The 26178-nt window shown below is 33.5% G+C and overlaps 3 protein-coding genes across 17 annotated transcripts; 1 reads left to right on the top strand and 2 right to left on the bottom strand.

Annotated features, from left to right (window-relative positions):
- Positions 1-350: 350 nt before the first annotated feature.
- On the bottom strand, positions 351-4659 carry LOC116347122. Of its 4 annotated transcripts, none has more exons than XM_031777567.1 (2): positions 4165-4659; positions 351-2775 (listed from the first exon to the last, which is right to left on the bottom strand). In XM_031777567.1, the coding sequence occupies exon 2, from the start codon at positions 2508-2510 to the stop codon at positions 1956-1958; it is 555 nt and encodes a 184-aa protein (XP_031633427.1). In that variant the 5' UTR covers positions 2511-2775; positions 4165-4659; the 3' UTR covers positions 351-1955. The 4 variants fall into 4 exon arrangements, with proteins under 4 accessions (XP_031633427.1, XP_031633446.1, XP_031633437.1 ...); XM_031777586.1 differs by lacking the exon at positions 4165-4659 and adding an exon at positions 3744-4104; XM_031777577.1 differs by lacking the exon at positions 4165-4659 and adding an exon at positions 3717-4104.
- A 6009-nt stretch (positions 4660-10668) lies between these two features.
- LOC116345654 (protein PET100 homolog, mitochondrial) lies at positions 10669-11178 on the top strand. Of its 4 annotated transcripts, none has more exons than XM_031775213.1 (2): positions 10669-10719; positions 10810-11178. In XM_031775213.1, the coding sequence occupies exon 2, from the start codon at positions 10834-10836 to the stop codon at positions 11119-11121; it is 288 nt and encodes a 95-aa protein (XP_031631073.1). In that variant the 5' UTR covers positions 10669-10719; positions 10810-10833; the 3' UTR covers positions 11122-11178. The 4 variants fall into 4 exon arrangements, with proteins under 4 accessions (XP_031631073.1, XP_031631083.1, XP_031631091.1 ...); XM_031775223.1 differs by having other exon boundaries at positions 10672-10719; positions 10807-11178; XM_031775231.1 differs by having other exon boundaries at positions 10692-10723; positions 10807-11178.
- A 439-nt stretch (positions 11179-11617) lies between these two features.
- Positions 11618-25838, bottom strand: LOC116345624 (receptor expression-enhancing protein 1). Of its 9 annotated transcripts, none has more exons than XR_004201526.1 (9): positions 25429-25753; positions 24657-25076; positions 18186-18258; positions 17896-18093; positions 17709-17831; positions 15643-15926; positions 15451-15580; positions 14202-14448; positions 13738-13853 (listed from the first exon to the last, which is right to left on the bottom strand). XR_004201526.1 is itself a non-coding variant. In XM_031775124.1 (9 exons), exons 2-8 carry the CDS (start codon positions 24686-24688, stop codon positions 14655-14657), a joined length of 1503 nt encoding a protein of 500 aa, XP_031630984.1. In that variant the 5' UTR covers positions 24689-25076; positions 25767-25838; the 3' UTR covers positions 13745-13853; positions 14649-14654. The 9 variants fall into 9 exon arrangements, 8 of the variants coding, with proteins under 8 accessions (XP_031631013.1, XP_031631046.1, XP_031630984.1 ...); XM_031775124.1 differs by lacking the exons at positions 14202-14448; positions 25429-25753 and adding exons at positions 14649-15317; positions 25767-25838 and having other exon boundaries at positions 13745-13853; XM_031775115.1 differs by lacking the exon at positions 14202-14448 and adding an exon at positions 14649-15317 and having other exon boundaries at positions 13745-13853; positions 25429-25760.
- Positions 25839-26178: the final 340 nt, after the last annotated feature.

Raw genomic sequence — 26178 nt, forward strand, 5'->3', positions numbered from 1 at the left:
TAATGAAGTATTCATTAACACATACTTACACAATGCCATTGAAAATGACCTATCCGCCAAAAACGTGTTGATGAATTTGATGAACTTGTCGAAAAAGAGAGAAATAAAGCGTCTTTGCCTCTACGAAACGCATACAATATCGAAAACAAAAAAATAAAACACACAATGATTTCATCATCACACTATCGATTCTCATTAGAATTCTTCCTTTATAATATTTATTTCTCTAAACCAGTTGTAGTGTATTTTTTTTTCATTTGTTTTGTTTTGTTGTTGTTTTTTTTTAAATAATTATAAATAATTTTTATTGATATAACAATAATTTTTTGTTTGTTTTGTTTCTTGTTTTGTCTTACATTTATATATAATAGTATAACTTCAAAAAAGAATGTAAATCATAAGAGTGTAAATAAAATGAATCTTTTTTTGTTGTTTTCATTTTGATTGGAACATATATGCCATGTAATTCTCATAATTTTTTGTTGTTGTTCATCATCTCGTGCGCCTTTCATTTATGCTGCATCTGCGAATGCAGTATTGCATCTAAAAACTTTCCACCATTCGGATAGGTGTGGAAGAGCATTTCATAATCTAAATTTGATCTCACTCTGTTTATATATGTCTCTTTCTCTCTCTCTCTTTTGATTGTTCGTGTATCTGTCTTTCTATCGCATAGAACTACACAAAAAAGAGTACCTATCTCTTTTAGCATTTTCAATGCTAAAATTAATACTTTAAATGGGTCATCAAAAAAAATTCACGAAATCGAATGCATTCGTTACGTTTTGATGAATAGATCGCTATGCTTTCTGACTAATTATCATTATGAGGAAAATAAAAAAAAAATAATATACAAAAAAATGTGATTAAAAACATAAGAAGTCTGACATTTTGTCTAAACTTAGATAAAAAAAGTCATCAGATCAAATTACATTCATATAAAAACATATGTAAAGTACAATGCAATAATAGTTTTTTTTTTGTTTTGCTTGGAAATCCATTTTTAATTCAAACGCATAATTGAAGCGCCATCACTCTTTCCCGCTTTTCTTCTTTCAACTTCTTAAAATCAACTATTTCCGATTCACTCATTGGAATTTTCTGTAAATATGTGCACAAAATTCGCATTGCACGCAACAGCATTTATTACACAGTATTCATAAAATTTTTTTTGTTGGTTTTGTTCTTTGTGTGGAATTTTTGTTTCTATACTTCTTTTTTAAGCGAAAATATGTGTTTAGAAAACTCTATTTTGGTGTGTTCGGCTCGCAAAATGTATCGCTTTGCATTTGAAATCGATTTGTTTTTTTTTTTCGTTTTTTTATAGACTTATAAACTATGATATCTCTTTGAACTTGGTTTATTTTGAACTGTTTGCATTGAAAAATTGCGTAATTTTTTTGTTTTTGTTATCTATTTAAAAAAATAGAAGACAATGAACGCGTGATTGTGTATAGATTGTATGTTCATTTTGATTTCAGATGCTAAAAAAGTTCATTAAGTGTTCAGTTGTAAATTGTGGGTTTGGTTTTGTGCTCTCGCTTATTTTGGCCGGTGGTTTTTGTTGATTGAATTTTGAAGCAAGCTAAGGACTCCGGTTATGTGTTTTATATCGTTCTCACACTCGATTACGATCGATTACAGCATCATCATTTATCATCCATTCAATCATCATTTAATTTGTTTCGTTTTTTTTTTCTCTATCGTTTTGTTGTTTTTGCTTTGTTTTATTGTGCATGTTTGTTGTTTTCTTCCTCCTCGTCGTCGTTTTTATCATTTTTTTTAAATTCATTTTATTTAAATGTTTCGTTTGTAATCGGTTTGATGAGGTCGGCGTTTGGCAACGATGACGGCAACAGCATTAGCAGTACGTGCACTCAATCGCTCATTCGCACAACGACAAAAAAAAACAAAGTCTCACACACATGCACACACCCTCTCTCTCTCTCTTTATTTCAGCGTTTTGATTTGGTTTTCATTGTGAATCGTTTCCAGAAGCTTTGCTTTTCATCACGTGCCGAAATTGCAGGCGAATCATAGTCATATTCTCTTTGTTGTGCATTATTATATGAATCGTATCGTCCTTGATGTTGATCACCGCCACGCAACATAACTAAAAAATTATCGGACTTTTTACTTGGATTTTCGCCGAAGCGTAGCGCCTCTGCTTTTAATTCGGCCTTCATGTGTTCCGCATTTGTATTTTCCACTTGAAATTCATTTGGATCGTCGACAAATGCCTGTTGCAAGTCACGCATTATTTTCTTTCGTATCGTTTTTTTCATACTTAAATGACGTTCTAACATTTTTACATCGCCGCCATTTGCCATTGGCCTATGATTGTCGTGCTTATTTTTGCGTGAATGTTTTTTCGTTTCATTTGGCATATGAGGATTACTGTATGGATCAATATTAGTCATACCGCCGCCACAATCATTTTGCATATGCGAATTATAGCCTTTTATACCAAATATATCGCGTAGGTGTGGAATTGATCGCTCTGAAGCCATTTCTTTGATGTGTGTGGACTTTTTTTTTCTTTCTTAATATTTAAAATTAATTTGTGTCTTTTTTCCTCGATCAATCGATCGTCGTTGGAAGTTGAGTGTATGTGCAGATTTTGTCTCTTTGTTCCAACTTTATTTTTGATATTTTTTTTCTCTTGTAAGATTTATCGATTTTTGTATAAAATACAATCGAAATGTTGTTTATTGCTTTGCGGTTTTTTCCTCTTCTTTGTCGTCGCCGTTGACGCTCACGTTTTATGGAATATACCTGGAAATAAGAACAAAACACACCAATTAGCTTAATGTTTAAAACTATATTGTTTTGTGTGCGTTTCGGTTATTTTATGGCGATTTCTCTTCCTTCAAAGAACATTCACGACTATCGCAAATTAACAAATAAATAAATTGGCAAACGAACTTTTTTCAATCAATACGCTTTTGTATTATTATTTTTTTTTAACTTAATGTATTGAAGGTTTTCAATTTAATTTCATTCAATTTGTTGCTAAACAAAAACACAACAACAAAACAAAATCTGCGGGTTAGAATGAACGCGTGTAACCGAAGGTACATACAAACAGTAGAACCAACATTTTTTTTTATTACACCATCAAAATTGAATCGAATTAATTTGAAAGGAATACTACACATAAATAAATGAATGTTATTGAGTATTTTGTTTTATTTTTCCTTCACAATTAATCGTTCATTCACACTAGGACAATTGGGCAATGTGATCGACAACACACACAAAAAATAAACAAGAATACCATCATCGATCTAATCATTTCTTTCACATTAAATTCAATTTGATAAATCTTACAACTCGTTTGCCTGAACTCTCACATGTGCACACACACACACAAACGCACCACTTTATTACTTCTTATTGTTTTTTTTTTCTGTGCGCATATTTCGTGGCTGGACAATCACATTTCACAAAAGATCTTGTGGCAGAGAGATGACGGCAACATGAAGAAGCAATAACATCAACAAAATCAACTATAACTTAAATTACACTGAAACCATATACTTGAAATTTCTACGAATAGCGCAACAAAACTGGAATAATTTAACAAGAAAAGCTATTTTTGACGACTTTGCGCTATTTTACCAATCTGTGAAATATGTTCACACATACACGAAACCAACAAGTAAATAATAAGAAGAAAAAATAGAATTATTATTATATTGAAAGCAATTACATACACGAAAAAAAAAAACAACTTAAGTTACTTTATGCTTCTCAAGAAAGAATGTTCTTGCTTCTGGGATTATGTCATGTTAATTTGATGTTGATAGAACTTGTTTCTTTAGCCACACGTTTAAAACACACATAATTCTGTTTAGTGTGTCTTTTTCCTCTCCATGCAGACACACACACACACACACACACACGTTTAGTCTTTTCACAGATTATTAGTTATACATTTTTTTTCGCTCTTTCTCTATCACTAGTAAAAACTTATGGTACGCGTTAGCATTTGCCGTTTCAACTTCATTGCTTCTTCTATTTTTCTGCTTGAAATGAAATGGTATAAATGGAACAAACAACGTATGCACAAAATGACTGAATTCCAAATGATGAAGGAAGAGAAGTGAAAAAAGCGACACACACACACACTTCTTTCTAAGTTTGTTTACTAAATGAACTTACACGATGCGTTATGTTAAGCACTACCATGCACTACAACCAGCAAAACAAATTTGCGAAGTGAATTTCCGAATCGATTTTTTGTTGCTTTTTTTCCCTCGAATTTGTATGGATGATCGTCGCGTAGTGTGGAAATGGCAACAAAACAATTTGTAAGTGTCACACCATACACGGTAAATAGGTAAAAACGCCCGACTTGATTTCGGGCGATTGTTGATATTTATTTTATTTTTCGGGTTCTTCTCACCAAACTAAACTATACTATTATGCACGATGAGCACCCAATGCGAACGAAAAATCAAATCAAATGTTGGAAATTGCATTAAAATGCCACGCTCACACATACACTTTTAAACAAAATAAATCAAAATGGAATATTCAATTTAAATTGGTTCTGCTTCTTTTCAGCTAAATGTCTGTGGTTTGTGTATTTAAAGAATAAATTAAATGAAGAGAAATAAATTCACAAAATTATTGACGATGTGTTCAGCCAGCTGATATTGCGTGTTGTGCAAAAAAGTCATAAGTTTACAAGGTACAAACGTCAAAATAACGCTACGTTTCCTACAATCACACATACACACACACACACATACGCAGACAATCCATATACATGAATATACGGGCGCGAAAGAGCACACAAAACATTCTATAGCCCCAAAATATACAATGTACACCATCACCATCGAACACATACAATCGAATGAAATAGGCACAGTTGAACGCACACCAATGACTCATCAGAGAGCGTAATACACAGAGAGTCAGCGTGTACAATCGCTTTATAATATTTGCCTCTGGCTAATGGCAATATTTTCACAGAAGCCAAATGATGAAAATGAAGAAAACGAAGAAGAAGAGAAGCAACAGAGCAACACCAGCAGAAGAGGAATCATGCAGAAACAAATAAAAAAATAGAAGAAAAATATAATAAAGCCGTAACATTTTCGGAACATGAACGGAACAGGCGGCTGCTTACATTTGTTACTATTTTTTTTTTTTTTTCTTCTTTGCTTTACGTAATGTTTCATTGTGAATGATGGTCTTTTACATCAAAGAAGAAGACGAATAAAAAAGAAATAATAATATTGTCTTCAATCTTTTCATTCGATACATTTAGATGAATATGGGTCTGTGTGTATTATGCGGATTCGGTTTTTGATTACAACCTTTTTCTCGCTCTCTAACTGGACAATATTTTTTCATCTTCCTCTTTGATACATTGTTTGTGCGGTTTCTTGCATTTTATGGAACCGCAATGGTCAATATGACGTTTAACATGTAGAAGCTATAAATATATCGAAAGTGCAGACAAGAGAAAGAAAGAAAACCATTCGAAAGCCACCAAATAGAATGAAACGAATATTGAGATTTTTCGTAAATAAGTTTCCATGCAAATTGATGTAAGTAAGTTTCGGCGAGTGTGTGTATGTGTGTGCCAGCGACAAACAATGAGATTAAACAAATTGTATCGAATCAATGTAGTTCACATTCGTTCTGATGCTTTCACTTGGAAACGGCTTCGGTGGTTTTTTTTTCATTGAAATTTTTTTTGCGCGCAAAAATGAACAAATAATAACAGAAAAAAAATCAATTTGCATTCTAGTTGAAATTCGAAATTTTTAGCGAAAATGTTCAGCCAACAAAAAGGAAATAGAATCGTGAAAAGAGTGATTCGTCTATTTTTGCTTGAAAGATGTTTCGTTTCGGTTGAACGATGTATAGTAGTCGTAGAGTAGGATGCATATTGCTATTGCATCGGTCGAATAATGCATCACTTAAAAATTAAGTGTCTTCCACACTCTCGCTGTTTTGTTGCATGTTCATTTGAAGAAATCAACCAACAGAGAGAAAACCAGCAAGTCCATAACGAAGATCGGCTTTTTCGTCATAAGTGATTTCATCTTGCACGCCAATTTTCTACACATTAAAACCAAGAACTTTTCCTAATTACAAAAATTAATTGTTAAACATGTATTTGCAAACCATCAGCTCGATCGAAACGATGTCGAGTGATGCGCGCAAATAAAAACATTGTTTGATGAAAACAATCATTGACTTTTGTGCACAACCGAAAAACAAATTGAGATAGACGAAAAAAAAACTGCGTTTAATCATACAGTTTTGATGTGCGATGCAAATATGAAAAACTACATCATTATAGAAATGTTATTGTTTCGATCATGTAACCTTTCGTGTGTCGGTGTAGCAAAAATTAACGAGATACATACAACGAAGAAAACGAGCGAGAAAAATATGAGATAGTAGCCAACCGAAATTAAAAACAAAATCAACAAACAACACAAACCAAATGCTACGAATAATGTACGCTCTCGAATAAAATCGCATTGCATGTAAATGATTTTTTTTTTCATTTCGATGCTCTTTTCTATTCTCTCGCTCGCCGTACTGATCGCTGCCACGTTCACTCTGGCCCTTCATTGTGGTCTCACACTCTATCTCCTCTTTCTTTCATGCCAATGCATGAATTTCGTTTGGTTTTCATGAATTTGGCCATTGTTTTTGCCTTTCTAGTCGGATTATACGGCGTAGAATGTTTTTTTGTTTAAATGAAATAAATGCTGATGTTGTGTTACTGCTACTGGAGCTGATATTTAAAAAAATTTCTCGGATAGATGATACCAAAAACAGGGTGACAAAATGTGAACTGTTCCGCTTAATGATCACCATCAAACGTATTAACGTCGGAAATTTGGCATAAAATTTTGTGATTATCTCAGTCAATGAATGTGTTTTGTCGACCAGACACCCAGTGTCTGACCCACTATTTTTGGTCATTTCTTTGGTGGATTTCCGTTTAATAATAGTAATGAATAACATGTAACGTTGACGATGACTCTCAAACACTCAAAACGATGTTTTCGCCAAATGTGTGCATAAATTCATTGTGTATTTCACTATTTTCTTTTTGAAAGCGACGTACATATTGCTATATATGGTAATGCATTGGACAAGAAATGACAATTAATTTTCATCATGATACATCGAATATTCTTCATCACACTCGAATGGAGTGGCCTACACTTGAATGGAAAAACATAAAAAAATAAACAATATACTTGCGGGTATCCTATGATCCAAAGCGCTTTTAAATAAAATAAAATTAATATACAAGGTATAAATGGTATAGGTAGAAATGGTTTTATTTCAACGGCCACAGACAATGCATTTAGTTTCGGTATGGTTACATATTTATGAATGTGTGTGTGTGTTTCTATGTGTGCATAAGATAGTGCGCTATTTCGGTCTAGACAAAGAGCGAAAAATGTTGGTCGTGCCGATTTCAGTGATGAAATGCAAAGCAAACAGATAAATAAAATCGAAGAGAAAGAAGAATGGGGATTGAAAGCATATACACACTGACTGGATTTCGGATTCTGTGTGTATTTTTTTCTCTATTCTCTCTAATGCCAACCGGTTTTCTAACTGAATTGTACTTATTTATTCTTATTCGAGTACCTTTTTTTATCCAAAACACAGAAATCTCGCAAATACACACAAAAAGCAAAACAACCACGATATTATCATTGGCCTAGTAAAATTAATAAATAGCCCACGCAAAACGAAATATTCATTGCGTTTTCAGGTTACCATCCATTTGGCTGGAAATTTATATGTTTTTTTTTGTTAAAATTTTTTTATTCAGCGCATTTTTTTTTTCTTTATTCCACTAATTACTATCCATTACATTTTTTCTATTACATAAACAATGCTTGATGTTTCATTCCACCAGTTTTCATATGGAATATGATTCCCGTTTTGATTACGATCAAACATTTGGTGAGGCACACTTTATCATCAATGACTCAGCTTGAAGAGATGTTTGTGTCATTGTTTTGTCATTGCAATTTGGAACGTGTATTTAAATCGATCATATAAAAATCCTGTTTATAAAAATGACTCAACACATTAACTTTTGCGAAAGAAAATACATTTTGAATTGATTTTGCCAATCGTTGACCATTTTAATCAAACAAAATTCGATGTTATTAAAACGGTACTATTTTCTCTATACTAAAAGAGAGTGGCGTTTTGGAGAATGACTTGACTAATTTCACTGAGTTTCTAATTGACTAATACTTAGTTCTTAATAACACATAAATGTTTTGATCTTAGTTAACATAACATATGTGTGATTAAAACATGCAAATAGACGCCCAAACCATGAATTTCACATTAAATGAATATATAATCTCTTCAATGGTGAATTTTAACATAAGTGGCAAAATACCACCCAAACGAGGTAATTAGTATTCCAGCCCATATTTTTGGAAATCGGGTCCAAAAATGTTAGGCCTTTTAGTGTCTGACGAGAATATGGGAAAATTAATTCCAATAGTTCCGAATCACGTTTGGTATTTTGGAAAGTGTCAATTACAATGCATTAAAATGTTGAAAATTGCTAAATAGACTGTTGGCAGTCACGCGGGTAAAAATTTGACGAAAAATAATGGTTGGAAGCAATTCAGTGCACTTTCCTGGAATCGGCTACAAACTACAGTCATATTCTAGGGGCAAATGTCTATTCGCAAATAGTAAATATTCGCATATTCGCAAAATATTTGTTTATTTGAATATTCGCATATTTGCAGCATATTCGCAATTTATTCGGAAAATATTCGAGAATATTCGCATATTCGGGACATATTCGAATATTTGTAAATATTCACTATATATTCGGAATATTCGATTTGGTCATACGCCCCGAGGTCATATTCATAAAATATGCAAGTTTGGAAAACGATAACAAACTGTTCGAATATATTGTATTATATATTCGAACATTGTCAAAAGAGTGGAGAACATTTTTTGGAGGAAATCTTGTGCTGATTAAACATCCATGCTGCCCAATTGAAATTAGAATACCATCTATTTTCATTGACTTATGATGATCTCAATTTATTACATGAATGGTTTATAACCTTACTTCCACTATTGAATTATTGGATTTGTTGCATATGTACGGGAGCTCATGACTCGATGCTCGGGCATTGTTTGCCTATTACATGACGACCGAATGAGTCTCGATTTAAATCTCACCTGAGAACGAAAATATATTTGAACTGTTTTTTTTTATATACATTTTTACTAGATTCTTAAATAGTCAACGTAATTTATCCAAAATAATTTATCAAAAATGTATTGCAGCCAGAAGAATTGTCAAAAAAAACAATTTGGTAATAATACATGAATACAGTCCCTAATTGTTTTTTTTATTGAATATTTTAAGACATAACCTATCACGTTTGTATTGATTAAACTAATTTTTACAAAAATGTTTTATCCCAAAAGTTTATTCCAAATGATGTTTACAAACAAATTGAATTGAATTCTAGAAAAAAATATATTTATTAATTTAGATATTATGAGAGTTTCTGCATGTAATATTCGCTTCATTCTCTTCGGAGAGTCTGGATCGTTCATAGAACAGTGCTTTAAAAACCTCATATGGAGAAGCACATGAGCTGCGTCGGAACTCGAGATGAAGTTTTTTTGGTTCGTTTTTTCAATTATGACTTTGAAAACGTAACAATACAAACCGACCGAAAATTATGCAATAATAAAATCATATAAACAGATAAGATCGTTGGTAAATATGAAGACCTACATAATAAACTCATCATGAAAAATTAACTTTCACTGTTGTTTTCGATGAGTGCGCACATTCAAATATTTAAATATAAATTGGTTCACAAAACCTACCGGAAATGACTCGCGATCCGGGCAAAAATAGCAAGTCATTTCTAGAACTAAATATTTAAATTCGGATGTTTACTTACGTGTCAATCTTTTTACATGTGAAAATATGCAAACATATACTTTGCGAAATTTAATTTCCAAAATGCTGAAAATGAAAGGTACAATTTTTATAAAGGTTTCCTCAAAGATTCCAAATATTAAAAAATGAATTTCTACTGGAAAAAATAAGGCATACCAAATTTCATAAAATTCTGATTGTAAACAAAAAAATTCATTTTCACAAAATTCACACTTTTTTCGAAAAACAAATTTCTTACTCCAGATATTGGAACTTTTGTATGAGAGCTATACTCATTTTTTGTCCGATCGCCTTCTACTGGAAAAAATAAGGCATGCCAAATTTCAAGTAATTCCGACTACAAAAGATTTCATTTTTTTTGAAAATTTATAACTAACTCTCTCCAAATTGATTACTAATTTTTTTTAATTTTTGACGAACTTATTTCTATTAAAGTGCTAAACAACGATCTAATATTTCACTAATTGTTTACATAATTCCCAAAAATAAAATAAAATTCAATATAAAAAATTCACTCATTATTTTATTTTTATTTTATTTTTATCATTATTATTTTTTTCAAATGTTTGAATTCGCCGCCAAAAATGTCCGACAGAAAAGCATTTGGAAAAGTCGAATTTTAGCGTGTAAACGCAACTTTATCGTAGAGACATTCATTTGACATTTGAAACAGTGTTATGTCAAAACAAATGATATAAAACTCATTGAAGATTTGCATAAAAAATCGTAGCAAATCAAAAATATTTATATCTTAATTGGTGGGTATGGTTCTTAATTCTATTATTTATAATTCATTTTCATGGATTGGATTAAGATGTTGTGGTTTTTTATTTTCTTCAATTAAGAAGTACATCACAGACAAGGAGAGCAAAATGGGCGGCTGGGTGCTGGAAGTGGCCAAAATGGCATTGTATTTAACCTTTCCAGTAGCAGCATTTCATGTATTCAATTCACCCGAATATTTTGAAAAGTATGTCATTGAGAAAAAGCGTGAAATGTATCCACACGAAGACGAACTGTATCGCGAAGAAGTTAACCAACTATTTCGTGATATGAATAACGGCAATTTAGACAATAAAATTAAGCAATTTAATAAAATGGAAAGTGAACGTAAGAATAGGCAAGAAACCAATGCAGCAACCGCCACCGCTACCAATTAGACCTAATCGAAAAATTGAAACAAAACTTTAGTGAATAAATGCATATTATAGATTCGACCAATTACGTTTTATTTTATGTGTAACATGCGCTATCCAGTTCGTTTGGATTAAATTTATAAAACATTTGCAAATCTATTTAAATCATTAAATATCGATGTTGGTTTGAATGCATTTGAATTATTTTGCTCATATGTTATTGAAGTAACCTGAAATACCAACTGTCGAATACTTCCTAAACATATGCATTTGACAACTGTCACCAACTGTAAACACGCCTCAATTGTTTCGTAATTGCCAAAGCTAATTTTCTGTTTTATGAAGAAAAAGAATTGAGACCAAATGAAAAAAAACACCAAATATAATTAAAATGTTTTATAATCAAAATTTCCATCGATTTTTCCCTCAAAGAAATGAAAATCCTTTTCTCAACTCATATTTTACTGCAGAAGATGCACCTACAAAGAAGTTTGAGCTTATGCGCTAAAAAAACGTATAAAAACGCCAAACTTTTTCTCTCTTTCAATTGACAATCTTCATTTATTTTCATATCAAATCGGTTTCTCTTAAAATATGGCTTTAAAATAAACTAAAAGTAAGATAATTGACTTGAAAAAAAAAAACAATTTTCATTCAATTTTTGTTTGTCTTGAAATTACATGTAGGGCGGAGAACTTAATTTGAATCAAATAATATATTTAAATATTTCTCCTTGCAACAAATAACAATGTATCGGCTATGTGCCAACCGTGTGACTCTTCCAGTCCGGGTCAGTTCTGGGAATAGTACAATGAAAAAGCCGGTTCTAAGACGCGAGTTACATTGATATCACATTTATAGAATCGACCTCACTACTTGGAATAATTTCAATAAATAGATAAACTTTTCATTTAATTTATCATTTTGCCGTTGCTGTTTCTTTTCCATTTAAAATTGTCTATCAAGCATCAGCTATGTTTTTCAATGTTCAGTAAATGGTAACACCTTTAATTTTCTTTTTTCCACACAAAAACACACAAAAAATGGTTATATGATTGGAATTTATATCTTAATTACATTTTCTTATGTTGTTTGGCCGAATTTTTTTTTTTTAAATTTTGGTAGTGCAACTTAAAAATGTCGTATTTGTGTCAACTTCTTATGTATCATACGCGCCATTTTTTTGACAGTGTCAACAAGTTTATCTTAAAGAGCGTCAAAAAAACTATTAAATTCCATCTGTCAAAGTGAATACAAGTTTATACACACAAGTTTTTTATTGCGTTCAAAATGTCGAATTTCGTTCCAACAAAAGATCATTTGCGGCAAGTTTTAATTTACTTCTTCCATTTAAAGAAAAATGCAACTGAAGCACATCGTTTACTCACTGAAGCCTATCCCGACTATGATGTAGACGTTAGAATGTGTCAGCGTTGGTTTGCGCGCTTCAAAAGTGGTGATTTCGACACAAAAGACAAAGAACGTCCTGGGCAGCCAAAAAAGTTTGAAGATGAAGAATTGGAGGTATTACTCGATCAAGATTCGTGTCAAACTCAAGAAGAACTTGCGAAATCATTAGGAGTGACTCACCAAGCCATTTCAAAACGTTTAAAAGCATTAGGATTCATTCAAAAGCAAGGAAATTGGGTACCACATGAATTGAAACCAAGAGACGTTGAAAGACGATTGTGCATGTCCGAAATGCTGCTTGAGCGCCACAAAAGGAAGTCGTTTTTGCATCGAATTGTTACTGGTGATGAAAAATGGATTCATTACGAAACGCCCAAGCAATATCAGCAATATATTCATTGTGCTAAGGTAATGTTCCACCAAATGCTCTGTATTTGGTGGGATGAGAGGGGTGTCCTCTATTATGAGCTGTTAGAACCGGGTGAAACGATCACGGAAGACCTGTATCGAACACAATTGCCCCGTTTAAAGGCAGCATTGAACGAAAAACGGCCAGAATATGCGACCGGACATGAGTCAATAATTTTCCATCATGACAACGCTCGGCATCATATTGCTCAACCGATTAAAAACTATTTGGAAGCTAGTAGATGGGAAGTTTTGCCCAACCCGCCGTATAGCCCAGACATTGCCCCTTCTGACTATTACTTGTTTCGATCGATGCAGAATGACATGTCTGGAGTACACTTCACTTCAATTGAAGGTATCAAAAATTGGATTGATTTTTACTTAGCCTCAAAAAATGAGCAGTTCTTTTTTCGCGGAATCAATATGCTGCCAGAAAGATGGGAAAAGGTTATAGCTTCCGATGGCCAATACTTTGAATGACATGTTATTTACAGAATTTATGAAATAAAGTTTTATTTTTACCAAAAAAACGACATTTTTAAGTTGCGCTACCAATACTATAATCAATATCGGAAAAATGTTTCTATTTGGTTTGGTTTTGAGCGTGAAATTCCTTACATGTTAAATATTTAAAAAAAAAAATGAATATTTTTAATTTTTAATTCTCGGGTATTTTGCAGCGATTGGTAGCCACTCAGAAGGTAATGTAGCCATTGATTTACTTAAGAAAATCATCATGTTGGCTTGATTTATTCAAATTCTTCTTTGACACAAGGATGCCATTGATGCGGTGTGAACATTTGTTACTACTATAAATCTTAAGATCTCTAAACATATTTGTCACTATTGCGCAGCCGAGTTTTTATTGTTCGTTCTCGTTCTGTTTTCCTTGTGCGAGGAATCGTCGAGTAACTTGTAGATGATGACAGGCTTTTTTCCTGTAAAAGAAAGCAAGAAATTGAACTATGATTAGTTTTCGATATTTTTTTAAAATGAAAACAATTTGCAGGCAATAAAAATAGATCCAGGAACAATTTGGGCACTCCAAACGGGTGATGTGGTTCAAAACATTTATTAAACTTATTAGTAAATGCACAAGGTAAAGTGTTTCATTTTTTCGAGAGCCAAATTCGTCATATCAAGCAAGAAAAGTTCAGATTCAGAGGGAAAAAAAAAACATGCGAAACAAAGAAACATATCGTAATTCATTAGTTGTCACAAAAAAATACAAGGATGGTAAAATGCAGTTATCTAATACGAATTGTTCAATGTTTCCTTCCACTTACCACATCGAACCGAAATTAACTGCAAATATGAGGGGTTATGCTTAAATGATTCGTATGGTGTTAATATTGCATTTTATTCAAATGAAGACTAGACAACGAAAGATAACGCGAGAGAAAAAAAATATATTTCGCATATGACTGTGAAAGCAACGAATATGACACATCATGCGACCGAAGCTGATGGATGTGATATTGTGAGTGATTCGAGCAAAGACATTTCACAACAACTATTTTCGTCATGTGATTCCTATTGAAAAAAAGAAGAAATAAATGAATGAAATAAAATTATGTATGAAAATATTGCGTGTCGTCCATTGAACAAATTCGTTGATGATATATTATGCACAAAAAACAGATCTAAGATTCACAGGCCGTATGTATAAGAGATCAATCAATTTCCATCGGCAAAGAAAAACTAAACGCTAAACACACACACACTCCTCTTACATCATCTTAAATATCAGTTTCACGCGCTGATCTCGTATGGGACGGCATCTGATTTAAAGTGGCCGGATGTTCGGATGGATCCATCTTATTGGTCAGATCAACAGTGAGAGAAGATTCATTACAATTGCTTTCAATTGGCTTGGCCATTGGGATGGGAGGTGCTCTTCCTTTTTTGTGTTTGGCTTTACATTTGGCCAATTGACTTGATGTTGTGCTCGTTGCACTAATTTTACTACTAACCGTAATATCACTTGAACTACAATCAAAATCGCTAACACTCAAATGGCTGGGTGTATCGACTCTGTATTCACTTAACGACGGAGATTCGGCACCATTCAAATTCGAATAACAATTATCGTCTACACTCAAAATAATCATTGGAAAATCAGATTCAGTGTCAAGGAAAACATCGTTCTCACTATCGTCGCTGTTTGTAGCAAAGCTACTGACTTCATCCTCAGTCAACATTGTGCTTGCAGTTTGTTCATGATTTTCACTCAACATCGATTCTTGACCATTTCGGCGAAGCCACTCACAAAACAGCTCATATTTCATATTCAAATTATTGATGTCGTCGACTTTTTCCAAAGCTGCTTCTTTATCATCATCAACTTCTACGATTCGATCGCTATGTAAATTATACGTTTCGCCACGTGCTCGATTTGGCTTCTTTTTTTTGAAAAAAATGTCCGTTCGAAAATATTGCATTAAATTCAACAACAGTTTCGATGTCAGATTCTCTCTATTTCCCACCGAACAATTTTATGCCCTAAATGTGAAACAATTCGGATACTAAACTTACCTCAGTACGTTTGGATTTCGTTCGAAATCTTGGTGCATTTGTTAACGATGATGTTCTACTTAACGCCATCGAAACTGGTTCCACTGTACTGGAATAGCCGGAACTTATGTCTTCTGACGATCTAATGTAACTGTAATGGAAGGTAATCACATTGTATTGGTTTTTTTTGCTATTAAATATAAATGTACTCACTCATAGTTGTCAGAGCTTCTAGTCATCCTGTCATCATAGTAAATGTCAACACTTCTACTGGTCGATGAAGATCGATTTATTCCATTGCTATAATTTTGATTTGGATGTTGCATCCGTGTTTTCATATATCGCTGATTTGGTTGAATCTGACGATATTGAACCATTTGATTGGAGCGGCCATACACAATTTCATCAACTTCGTCTTGGGATCGTTGCATATCCGGTTCAGAGAGATCACTTAGGCTGTAACTTTTTTTTAAAGTTGATACCAAATTTCCGCCACCCTGAAACAGATGCGATTTTAAGATAGAGAGAAAAATGGAGAGTTATCGCAAAAATGGAGAGAAAGAGAGAGAGAGAGAGAGAGAGAAATCACGCTCGCATTGTGTGAATCTCGCACAAAATGTTATTTAAGGCATGTGATGAGTACAAACTAAATGTGCTTGTTATGTTACATTGGCATTTATCATTGGCATCATTAATTTGTATTTCGATTTTGGATTAGCAGCGAAACTTTTCAAATCACAGAGTGCGAATAAACAAAGTGCAAGAGTTAAGAAATAAAAAACTTCGATAAAATGAAATTAGAATTATTATACATAAAACATGAACCAAATTATTTTTTTTTCTGTTCTTCGCAAATTTATTTACATTTCAGTACTTTGATCCTATCATCGATCTTTCGATAATTTGCAAACTCTTATTACTTAATCATCGCTTAACCTGTTTTAATAATAAAATTCCATTCAGAAAAAATGGGGCCGTAGCGTTTTGCGATTTTTTTCCTATGAGATTGAATTGAAAGATTCAAGATCATTTGACTATTCAAGGCATGTGACTTAAAAGAAAACACTTAAATCAACTTAAGCTTATTTAAAATGAAAATAGAAACAGAGCTAGCTTAAATTGTGATTGTGATTTTTTTTAGTCTTTATATTTAAGTTTAAGATCAACTATCCCGAAAAAAGAAACTTTTAAATTTTAGATTCTCTAAATGGAGCCCAACATTTGTGAAATATAAAAACTTAAATTTAACACAGTGAAGTAAAACGATTAACTAGTTTGGTTCTAATAAAAAAAAATTGGCTCGCGCCATGCGTGTGGCAAGCTAAAATGGGCTAAATCTAAAAATTCAAAATTTTAAAAGTGAAGCATTTCGCACAATAAATTCATCATCAATTTTCTGCAGTGAACAATTTTTGGATTTGGACTCTTTGGGAATCTTTGTTGTGCATATATTAGTTTTACGCATCAGATCGATTCAGATATTGATAATAAATTCATTGTTCGCTAATATTAAAAGCGCACTGAAGCTGCACGTGTTGTACGATTTTGGCGTGTTGCTGGACTCTTTTTTGGTTTTTCTTTTTTCTCCTTTTTGGTTTTCGGAATCGCTGCTTTTCGTTTAGATCGACCACGTGTGACAATCTTATCAAATTCATCTTCATCGTTTTCATCGAGTGATTCGGTTGCCTCTGCGACATAGTCCGAATCGGAACCATCATCATCATGATCATCGAATGGCGTTCGGCTTATTGATCGTTCTGAGTTACGTTCCATTTGCATACTTTCTTCTTCTAACATGTACGCTTCGACCTGTTCAAATCCATCGATCTCATCGCGACCACCGTGTGACGCTGTTGGAGATGTTGGCTCCCCATTTGTTACACGCAACAAACTACTGTTCTACACAGTGAGAAAGTGACGAAAACACACAATTTGTTGGTTTGTTTTGTAAGCCATGTTGATTTGCACCAAAATATGTTTGTGTATTTAATTTTATTGTGGAATGGGTGCATGTGCAATGAATGTTATTTGTTACCAACCAAAAAAAAAGAACAAAAAAAAAAAATCAAAATTAAAACAGTGGTTAAAAATCAGTGAATATTTGGAATTTCATGCAAATTGCGTGTGACAAATTTTTAGGGTATTATGAAAAGGGTGGTTAAACAAAAGAAAATTATAGCCAAAACGGTGCAGAGATAGATAGCACTTTAAACTCAATTGAACGTTGAGCATGTGAAGTAGGAGAAAACGCTGTGTCAGTGCACACAAAACACACATACCTCACTCACCTTTAACGCTGTCTGCATTATCACAGTCGTTGCATAATTCATTCCTCGCGAGCCCAGCTGAAGAACAGCACTACAGCCTTTCTCTTTGGCTTGATTGATATACTCATCGATTTCCTGTTTGAAATGAATACCTCACGAATCAATAATATTAATGTGAATAGTTTGAATGTGCACTTACCTTTTCCCGTTTAGTCAGCATCGGATGGACGAAATTTCGATAGAGCACCGAACTACCCTCGGTAACTGGTGACAGTAACCAAATCACAATGACCACTTTCAGCTCATAGTAAAATGGAAACCATGATAAAAATATGTCGGTGAATGTTTCAAAACATGTAAAAAATGCGAAAACAATCCAGTACATTATCCATTTGAGCTGGCGAGCAAAAGAAGACATACAAACATTAATTGGATTTTAATTTGATTTAAATTGAGATCGGGTGAAGTTCAATTATACAGTATACTCACATAATCTTTAACATCTTTATTTCGAACCGCCTTGTATGAGGCATAGGCCGGATAAAGTGTACCAAGGATCAATCTAAAAACGGGATATAAAATGTTTTCGCATAAAAATCGTGGTAAAAAGAAGGCACATGTCAGCGTTGATAATCCAGCTCCATTGACCGACGCAAAAAACGGAAAACTCAATAAAATTCCAACAAATCGTTGAAACACATTCAATTGGCATCGAACAATGTTTATATTTTTCAAACGCATAAATTTGGTCGGCGGTAAAATTGGTTCGGTGTCCAATGGCATGTAGTCATAGATGTTTGGATCGACAGAGTCGCCGTACATATCATTCATTTCCATCAAACTATTCATTTGATCATTGTCAATTTGAATGTCATCGGTTGCAACACCACCATCACCACAACCATCAACATTACTATCATTATTTTCAATAACATCATCACTGATCGAATCAACCATTTTTAGCACACTTTTATTCCACGAACGTTGTTTCAATTTCGATTGTTTTGTTTGCGTTGAGCTATAAAAATTGTCACTAGAATTGTTTAAATTGTTACAATAATTTGATGGTTTGTCATTTGGATATTTCATGGGTTGTTTGGTATCGAGGACAAAACGATTGCAGGTTTTTTGTGAATTTTCAAATTTATTAATGATATCATTGATGCAATTGTGAAGCGTAATAATACGATTTGGTGAATTGGATCGGATGGTGGACGGATATTTTTTAGAATTTAATTTGGATTTTGGCATATTTAAATTATCTTTTGTCTTCTCTAACAGAGAGCACACAAGTGAGCAAAACAAACAAATTGAAATTTCCTTTTTTTTATGAAGAAGACAAAATGGAAATCGAACAATGAGAGAAAAATGAAGGTAAATTTCCAGTAATTCGATTACAATTTTACTATGAAAATACTTTTCAATCAGAACGATCGCAGGATGCAACCGAAACACACAAGCGACACAACATAAAACGCGTTTTCCTATGTTGCAGCCGATCTCGTCAACTCTATTTACACACAGCACAAGTTCTAAAATTATTCTGAAGGGTCGGGAATGTGAGTTCAGCTAGCTAGGCTCATTTACTCTCTATCATCATTCTCTATCCCGCTCTGACTCGTACACACAGACCGATCCGTAATAATTTATGCTAAACATTGTGCATCGGCATATGATGTGCACAGAATATATCGTTGTTCGTCAAAATGTGTTATACTTCGACTGTACCGTGCACAGTTCGGGCACTGTGTTTAAACGGCTCACGAAATCGGCAGTTATTTTCGTGTTAATTACTATTTCACACATTTCAAATCCCGTGAACGGTGTTGCTTCTTTCTTTCGTTGACTTTTTATTCCGTTTTTCATACGGAACAATCTGTGTGTGTGTGTGTGTGTTTTTTTTAAAACTTTTTTTCGTGATGCATAGTTTGACTCACAATACCAATTTCAGTGTGACTTGGTTCGTTCAAAACGAGCATATCCCTAGCATGACGGTTGACTAAGTTGTCCTCACATGAATCAGAATCGCAATGTTTCATACAACAGGCACGCGAGTTCATTCTATTTAAATTTTCAGAAAATGCAAAAAACAAAAACATATTTATGGCTCAGGGAACGAGATCATTTCGAATGATGAGATATGAAATATGGGAGGGAAATGCTCTCAAACGAAACTGTAACACTTTTTATAATAAATTTGTGTTTTCATCATCGACGCTTGCATCGTTTCTCTCGTCGAGTGAAACGACTACGAGAGAAAAGAAACCAGAACTATTTTGCTGACTTCTAGTGCATAATTCTCCCAGCCGTTCGTAGCGTTTTACTAGATTTGTTTTAAAATTAGATGAAGAATAGAAAACAAAATATAAAAAAAAAATTGATATGCGCCGCATGCTTGACTATACTATTAGAGCCTTACAATATTTGCAATATATATTCAATGTTCGAATTTAATAAGCAAAACAAATAGAAAAACAATATAAAGATCTGATTTTGTAGTGAGAGAGCAGGAAAAAAGACCTGTGCGCGGAAAACAAAGGCAAACAAGCTTTTTTTCTACAGATGAATTATCTATATTGCGCAAAATTCCTTGTGTGTGATGAAAAACGTTGGATTTTGTTTGTTTTTTAAGATGTGCACAAAGTACAGCATACTGGGCACTGAACTTGTGTGTGTATGACAGTGATGGAACAACGACGTATGTTTACTTCGAGCGCGATCAAAAAAATCTGTGTAATGCGCCTTTCTTTCTGCGCCAGATATGACTCGGGGAAAAAAACATTTTCGCCAGCAATTCATGGAAAATCCAATGTATTCGGTCGACTTATTCTCTCTCTCTCTCTCCCTCTCTCTCTCTCTCTCTCTCTCGTTTTGTACATATGCGACCAACCATTTCAAGTCGGAACGATGCAATTATATACACAATAACAATGGAGCGCACACACAAAAAGCAATAACGTCAAATCATTCCAAACGAATATCAAATACGATGAAAAACATGCTTGACAATTTAAATTAAACAAATTGATTTTTGTGAATAAGCAAATTGCAACATACGTACAACAAATTGAAATTTAACATGCTCTGCGATATGCAATGATCTCAATCTACACGATATCTTGAGTGATGAGAGCAAAACACCATGTGAAATTCAATTAACGCATTTTGCAATTTCGAAATGAATGAGATCAAGCCATTACAATTGTTGTTACAAATAGAGAGATGAAAAACGGTTTTAATTGAACATTATTAACAGAAAACCGCATGAATTGAGCCTGATCTGTGACTACTCGATGTCACTGTCTGGTGTTGGTCTGAGATCAGATGTTTTGAGTCATTATATTATTAGTTAGCGATACCGTGAATACACATCAAAGCGATGTTGCAACTACCGATTATTTCGAATGTGATTGTTAAAACGTGATCGAACGGTTCGGTTTCAATTGATTTGTTTATGCGAAGTCAAAATTGTGTCTCGAATTGCATTCGTAAACAAAGCGTTATATCATAACAACGTCAGGCGCTGTATATCAATACAAGCAGATTTTTTTAATATTTTACTGTTTGCTTTTATCGATATTAAAATATGGATTGAATTATATCTATACGGGCTATAATGGGATATAAGTATAAACAATGTGTAATAAAACGCAGAAACGACTATTTATTTTAGTCGATATGATTCAATGGCCTAGCTGATCAGATACACGTTCAACGCATTTTCAAAGTTGACAACAGAGAAGTGACCATCCAGTTTCTAATAATCAAAACATATTTGTACTGATCCGTAGAATAATAAGAGCAAGTGAATAATATGTCAAAACCTTTTAATGATTTGTTCCGTAAAGTAATCTTCGTTGAACGCGCGTGTGTGTGTGGGTGCACACAGAAGTGCATATAAATATAGCATTTAATTGGTTTGTATATGCCAGCAATTATAGAGAACGCGATCCATCTTATGAGAATATATTTACTTCGAATGGCGGTTTTTTAGAGGTCAGATTATTTGTTATATTACTCAACCGCAGCCGATAAATATTCATTTAGCGGAATCAATGTTCATTCGTAAATTGTTTCTCTTTCTTTCATTCGATTTACTGGTGTGTTTGTGTGCTGTTTTTTCTCTTTGTCTTTGTCAGTCTTGCTGACGCTGATCCATATCCGACTACATTTGCGGCGCTCGATGTGTTCATGTTCAATCATGCGGCGCAACAAATAAAACATGCTTTATTGTTTGTTTATTTATAAATTCAATACAATTTCTTGATTCCCGCAATTTTTGACAAATCATGTGAATTATTGATGGAAAACCATCGATCAATCTCTCACTCTGCCAGTCTCTCGCTCTACAATGTATGCATTGAAAATGAAACGATTCGATTTTCAATTCCATAAAAATTAAATTGACAGCGATTTTTCTAATTGTACGAATTCGTCGTTACTCGGGTTGGTTGTCCTCTACATTGCTCTCATCGCAATGTGAATCATACAATTTTTCACGTCATTCGAAGTTCAATGTCTTATTTTTTTCGTTTTATCTTATGTGGCCTCACTTTCGCATTCAACTTATACTATTTATGGTCATAGTTTTTTTTATGGGGCTTGTGACTCCGCCGATTTATGACCAGTTTAGATTTTCTAATGCGAATTTTAAGAAATGAAAGAAAAAATTGTTGACACTCTAACGGCAATGGGTGCGTGTGTGACTGACGATTCACACAATATTTGAAAGTTAATATTTCGAATGATTGAACTCTCAACTGTATTCGCCAATGTTGGGTGGTTTTTTTTTTAAATATATAAAACTGAATAAAATGACTCGGAGAATTTATTACGTCAAATTAATTACTTTTTGTGGAAGGAGACAGATAGAGGAAGAAGAGAAATCACCGGCAATATAGAAAATTATATGTTATGTTTTTTTCACTGTTGCGTTTTGTCAGAGACCAGTAACGAAATACAATGCGTCTACATTCACTTGCGCGATCCGCTTGTGCTCTCTCCCATTATCGGTTGATGAATAGAGAAAAAAATGATCATCATTTTGGGTGTGACATGAAATGTCAGACCGGGATTTTTTTACAGTCGTTACCGTCAAGCTATTTCATTTTTTTTGTTTTATTTTTTAATCGAATCGACATGGTGTGTTGTACTTCGAAGACATGTTCATCTAACGGCACATCGTCCAAAAAAAGAGCGGTCCGTACTTTAATTTGCAATTCTTCGCGTATCGCGTTCAGTGTACACACATACCCATGATTACATTTGACGAACGACTACGAAACAACAACGAAAAACACACTCTAAGTAACGGATCCGACCAAAATAGACAACTCCGCCGATGAGTACTAAACTTAAAAGAAAGGAAAGAAAAATGTGCAAATCGAAAAAATTGGCACTTCTTTACGCATTTTCACAAAAACGCCCCTGTCAATTCAATCAAGTTGAATATACCGCAGCAAAATTAAAATTTGCAACAACATGCACGGCAATGTAATTTGTCGGAAATTCCAATAGTTCGAATGCTATTTGTTGAAAACATTGATTCGCACATTCTATCTTTCTCACTGACGCACGACTATTTTTATGCGATTCATTGGAGAAATTCGTCGTTATATAGTACGTGTATAAAATTTATATTATAAACGCACCACAGACTGGATGAACGATTCGATAACAATTTCGGCGCCCTGTGTATGCTTGAAGGTAAAAAAAGATGTGCACATAACTTTTCCATATCGAATTGAATGTCGAAAAAAAAAGTTCGAATACACATTTCAGAATAGAAATTAAAATTTATTTCCCTTTTTCTCGCATTCGTTCCCGATTAACATGAAAACAAAAAATAGCAATATCATAACAATTGCAATTGAAAGTATAGCGAAAACAAAAATCATTCGCGTTTTTATTTCACTTTCCATGGTATTTCGTGTATTTGGTGTACGGAAGCAAGTTGTAATAAATAGAAGAAGAAAAAAAAACATGTTTGTTAATCGTTGATTTTGTGTTCATCATTTCGATGCAATAACCGCAACGCGTAATGACGAACATTATTGTTCACATTACGTGTAAGCTTTATCGATCGCATAACATGAATAAATCAGGATGAAAAAAGGTATTATCCGCCCAACAAAAATGAGACAAAAAAACGCGCACACACACAACAAAAAGTAGCGACGAAGTTTGAAATAAAAAAAAGTGAATCTCTTGTGCTAAATTCAGTCACATTGACATATTTAGCCAGAATGCGTTTGAGGCATACACACACTCACACCGAATTGTATGCATTAAATAAATGGGCGATCACGAAATAATAAAGCAGTCGTTGACTTTATTGCGTGATGTGATTCATTCGCTTCGATTTTGCACACACACATTGTATGAGCATGTTTTTATTTTGTTCACATCAAAAGATTACAACCGAAAACAAAGCAAAAGTCAACAAGAAATTCGGTGAAAAGACAAAGCGATTTAAATTAAATAAAAAACAAACCAAAAATACAATACGCGCGAGCATAGGTTATGCACCGTACATATACGGAATTTAGCATTGGAAGCGATTGCATTTATATTACAAAGTGACATTGAAATCAAAAATCATAGTGTGACTTCAATGTGAACATGGAGTAGAGCGTGTGTGTGTATAGTAAACATCGATTTTACTTGTTATGGATTTCCAAGTGGGACATCGAATACTGACACTATAAAGCACGTAATACAAACGAATTCTCGAGGTGATTGCAGATGCCAGAGATAGAAGTAAAAAAAAACTTCCAATAGCCACTGTGTGCCAAAAAACGACGTAAACTCAGTTACCGTTTAAATTCGAACACAAACAAAAATCATCTGGTCTTTATGGAGCTGAATTATCGATGGTCATTTTTTTTTATTGCGAAAAATTGGCCCAAATTTTAAAACCATGAACCATGCGATTCCTTTATAGATACTTTAGTTACTTACATAATACAACGGGATAAAATTGATGTAATCATTATGTATAGCTGCTAATGCGGTGTATTCTCTTCGGTTTTCGATTTTTTGAGTTTACTTTTTTTGGTTACAATTTATTGTCGGATTTGTTGTTATACTATCTAATTTCACTATTCGTTAATTTATTGTTTTACGATTTTCTTTAAAACTAACTTAAGCACTTGATATTTCGTTCGCGTTTTTTCTTTTTTAAAATGGAATTGCTAACTAAAAATGTGACGTATTTGATTGATTTGAAAAGCTGCATCGGAACGATAAAACGTAAACGACGTCGGTATCTAACGCATTCACAATAAATTTGAGTATCACAAAAATCACCAAGGAAACACGAAGGCTTTGGAATCCTCCGATTCCGTTTCAACTGTTTAATTTAACTGGTCGTCTGGCGTTCTGAAACGTTTCGAAAAAGAAACACACCAAGAATGAACAACAACAAAAAAGCAACAACAACAATTCTCACTCGATTCCTTTGTATGGTGTACGTATGTGAATGAGAGTGTTTGTGCGTTATTTTCTTCGTCTATTTTGTATGCAATATCACTTTTGAATGACCAAAACAAAGCAATCTTCAAAAGTGTATATAATTTGAACATTTTTTTTTTCTTTTTCAACAAACAAAAGATTATTGAACACACTCATTCTCGTTCACATACACACTGATTTTAAAAATGTGACAGCACCAAAAACACGTTCGAGATCAATTTCGTCAATTTTCATCAAATGCAAAATATTTCTGGTTTACCATTTCGTTTTATCTGATTTTTTGTTTTGAATAACTATTACGCGGTACGTGTGTGCGTCATTCTCATCGCCCAGAATTATCCGTAGACCGTTTATTGATAAAACTATTACATTTGCACATAGATTGATATAGATTGCGGATGAGCGGGAGAAATGGAATTTACTTCAATTTCAAATCAAAGGATACAAATTAAATGAAAATAAGATCGATTGAAAAGAAAAATGTGTAAAAACCAAAACAACACACGAAAACTTAAACAACACTCAAACGATTTGTTTTATTTGTGTACAGTGCACGTTTGCTACTATTTGAGAGTTGAATCTTTTTCAACAACATACCGTTCGGTGTTTGTTTTGTTCGTTGCCAATCTTTGTCCGTTTAAACTGTCTTTCAAACCAATACTAACAGCACTGTTTCCATACTGATGGCTTGGCACCCATGCGTGTATTGGTACATTTTCATATATAGCATTGGTTGTTTGGTGGCCGATGATCATGTGTATGTATCGATAGCACAGCTGCACTGCATCTGACTGTTTAAATGCGCGTTTGTGTGCGTGAATCACTTTGACACTTCGATTTTACTGTTGAAAGCAGCTTTAAGTCAAAATGACAGCTGTTTTCTTCGTTTCATTTGAAGTTAGATGTATGTTTGTCGGCGTTTTATTTTCATCATTTTTATGGCCGATCCAAGCGAAGGCTAATTCTAAAAAATCCAGAGCAATAATTTGGTCCCCGATAAAATGACTGC

This window comes from Contarinia nasturtii, unplaced genomic scaffold (genome assembly GCF_009176525.2).
Source record: "Contarinia nasturtii isolate CC-2019 unplaced genomic scaffold, AAFC_CNas_1.1 Cnas_scaffold_129, whole genome shotgun sequence".
NCBI lineage: Eukaryota > Metazoa > Arthropoda > Insecta > Diptera > Cecidomyiidae > Contarinia > Contarinia nasturtii.

What these genes read in the sequence shown, in the direction of transcription:
- LOC116347122 (XM_031777567.1), bottom strand. Translation starts at nt 2,510, where the DNA reads ATGGCTTCAGAGCGATCAATTCCACACCTACGCGATATATTTGGTATA.
- LOC116345654 (XM_031775213.1), top strand. Translation starts at nt 10,834, where the DNA reads ATGGGCGGCTGGGTGCTGGAAGTGGCCAAAATGGCATTGTATTTAACC.
- LOC116345624 (XM_031775124.1), bottom strand. Translation starts at nt 24,688, where the DNA reads ATGATTACATCAATTTTATCCCGTTGTATTAT. An exon ending in ATAAAGATGTTAAAGATTAT is followed by an intron (nt 18,094 to 18,185) that starts GTGAGTATACTG and finishes TTTGCTCGCCAG; the next exon opens with CTCAAATGGATAATGTACTG. An exon ending in AGAAGCTCTGACAACTATGA is followed by an intron (nt 15,581 to 15,642) that starts GTGAGTACATTT and finishes CTTCCATTACAG; the next exon opens with TTACATTAGATCGTCAGAAG.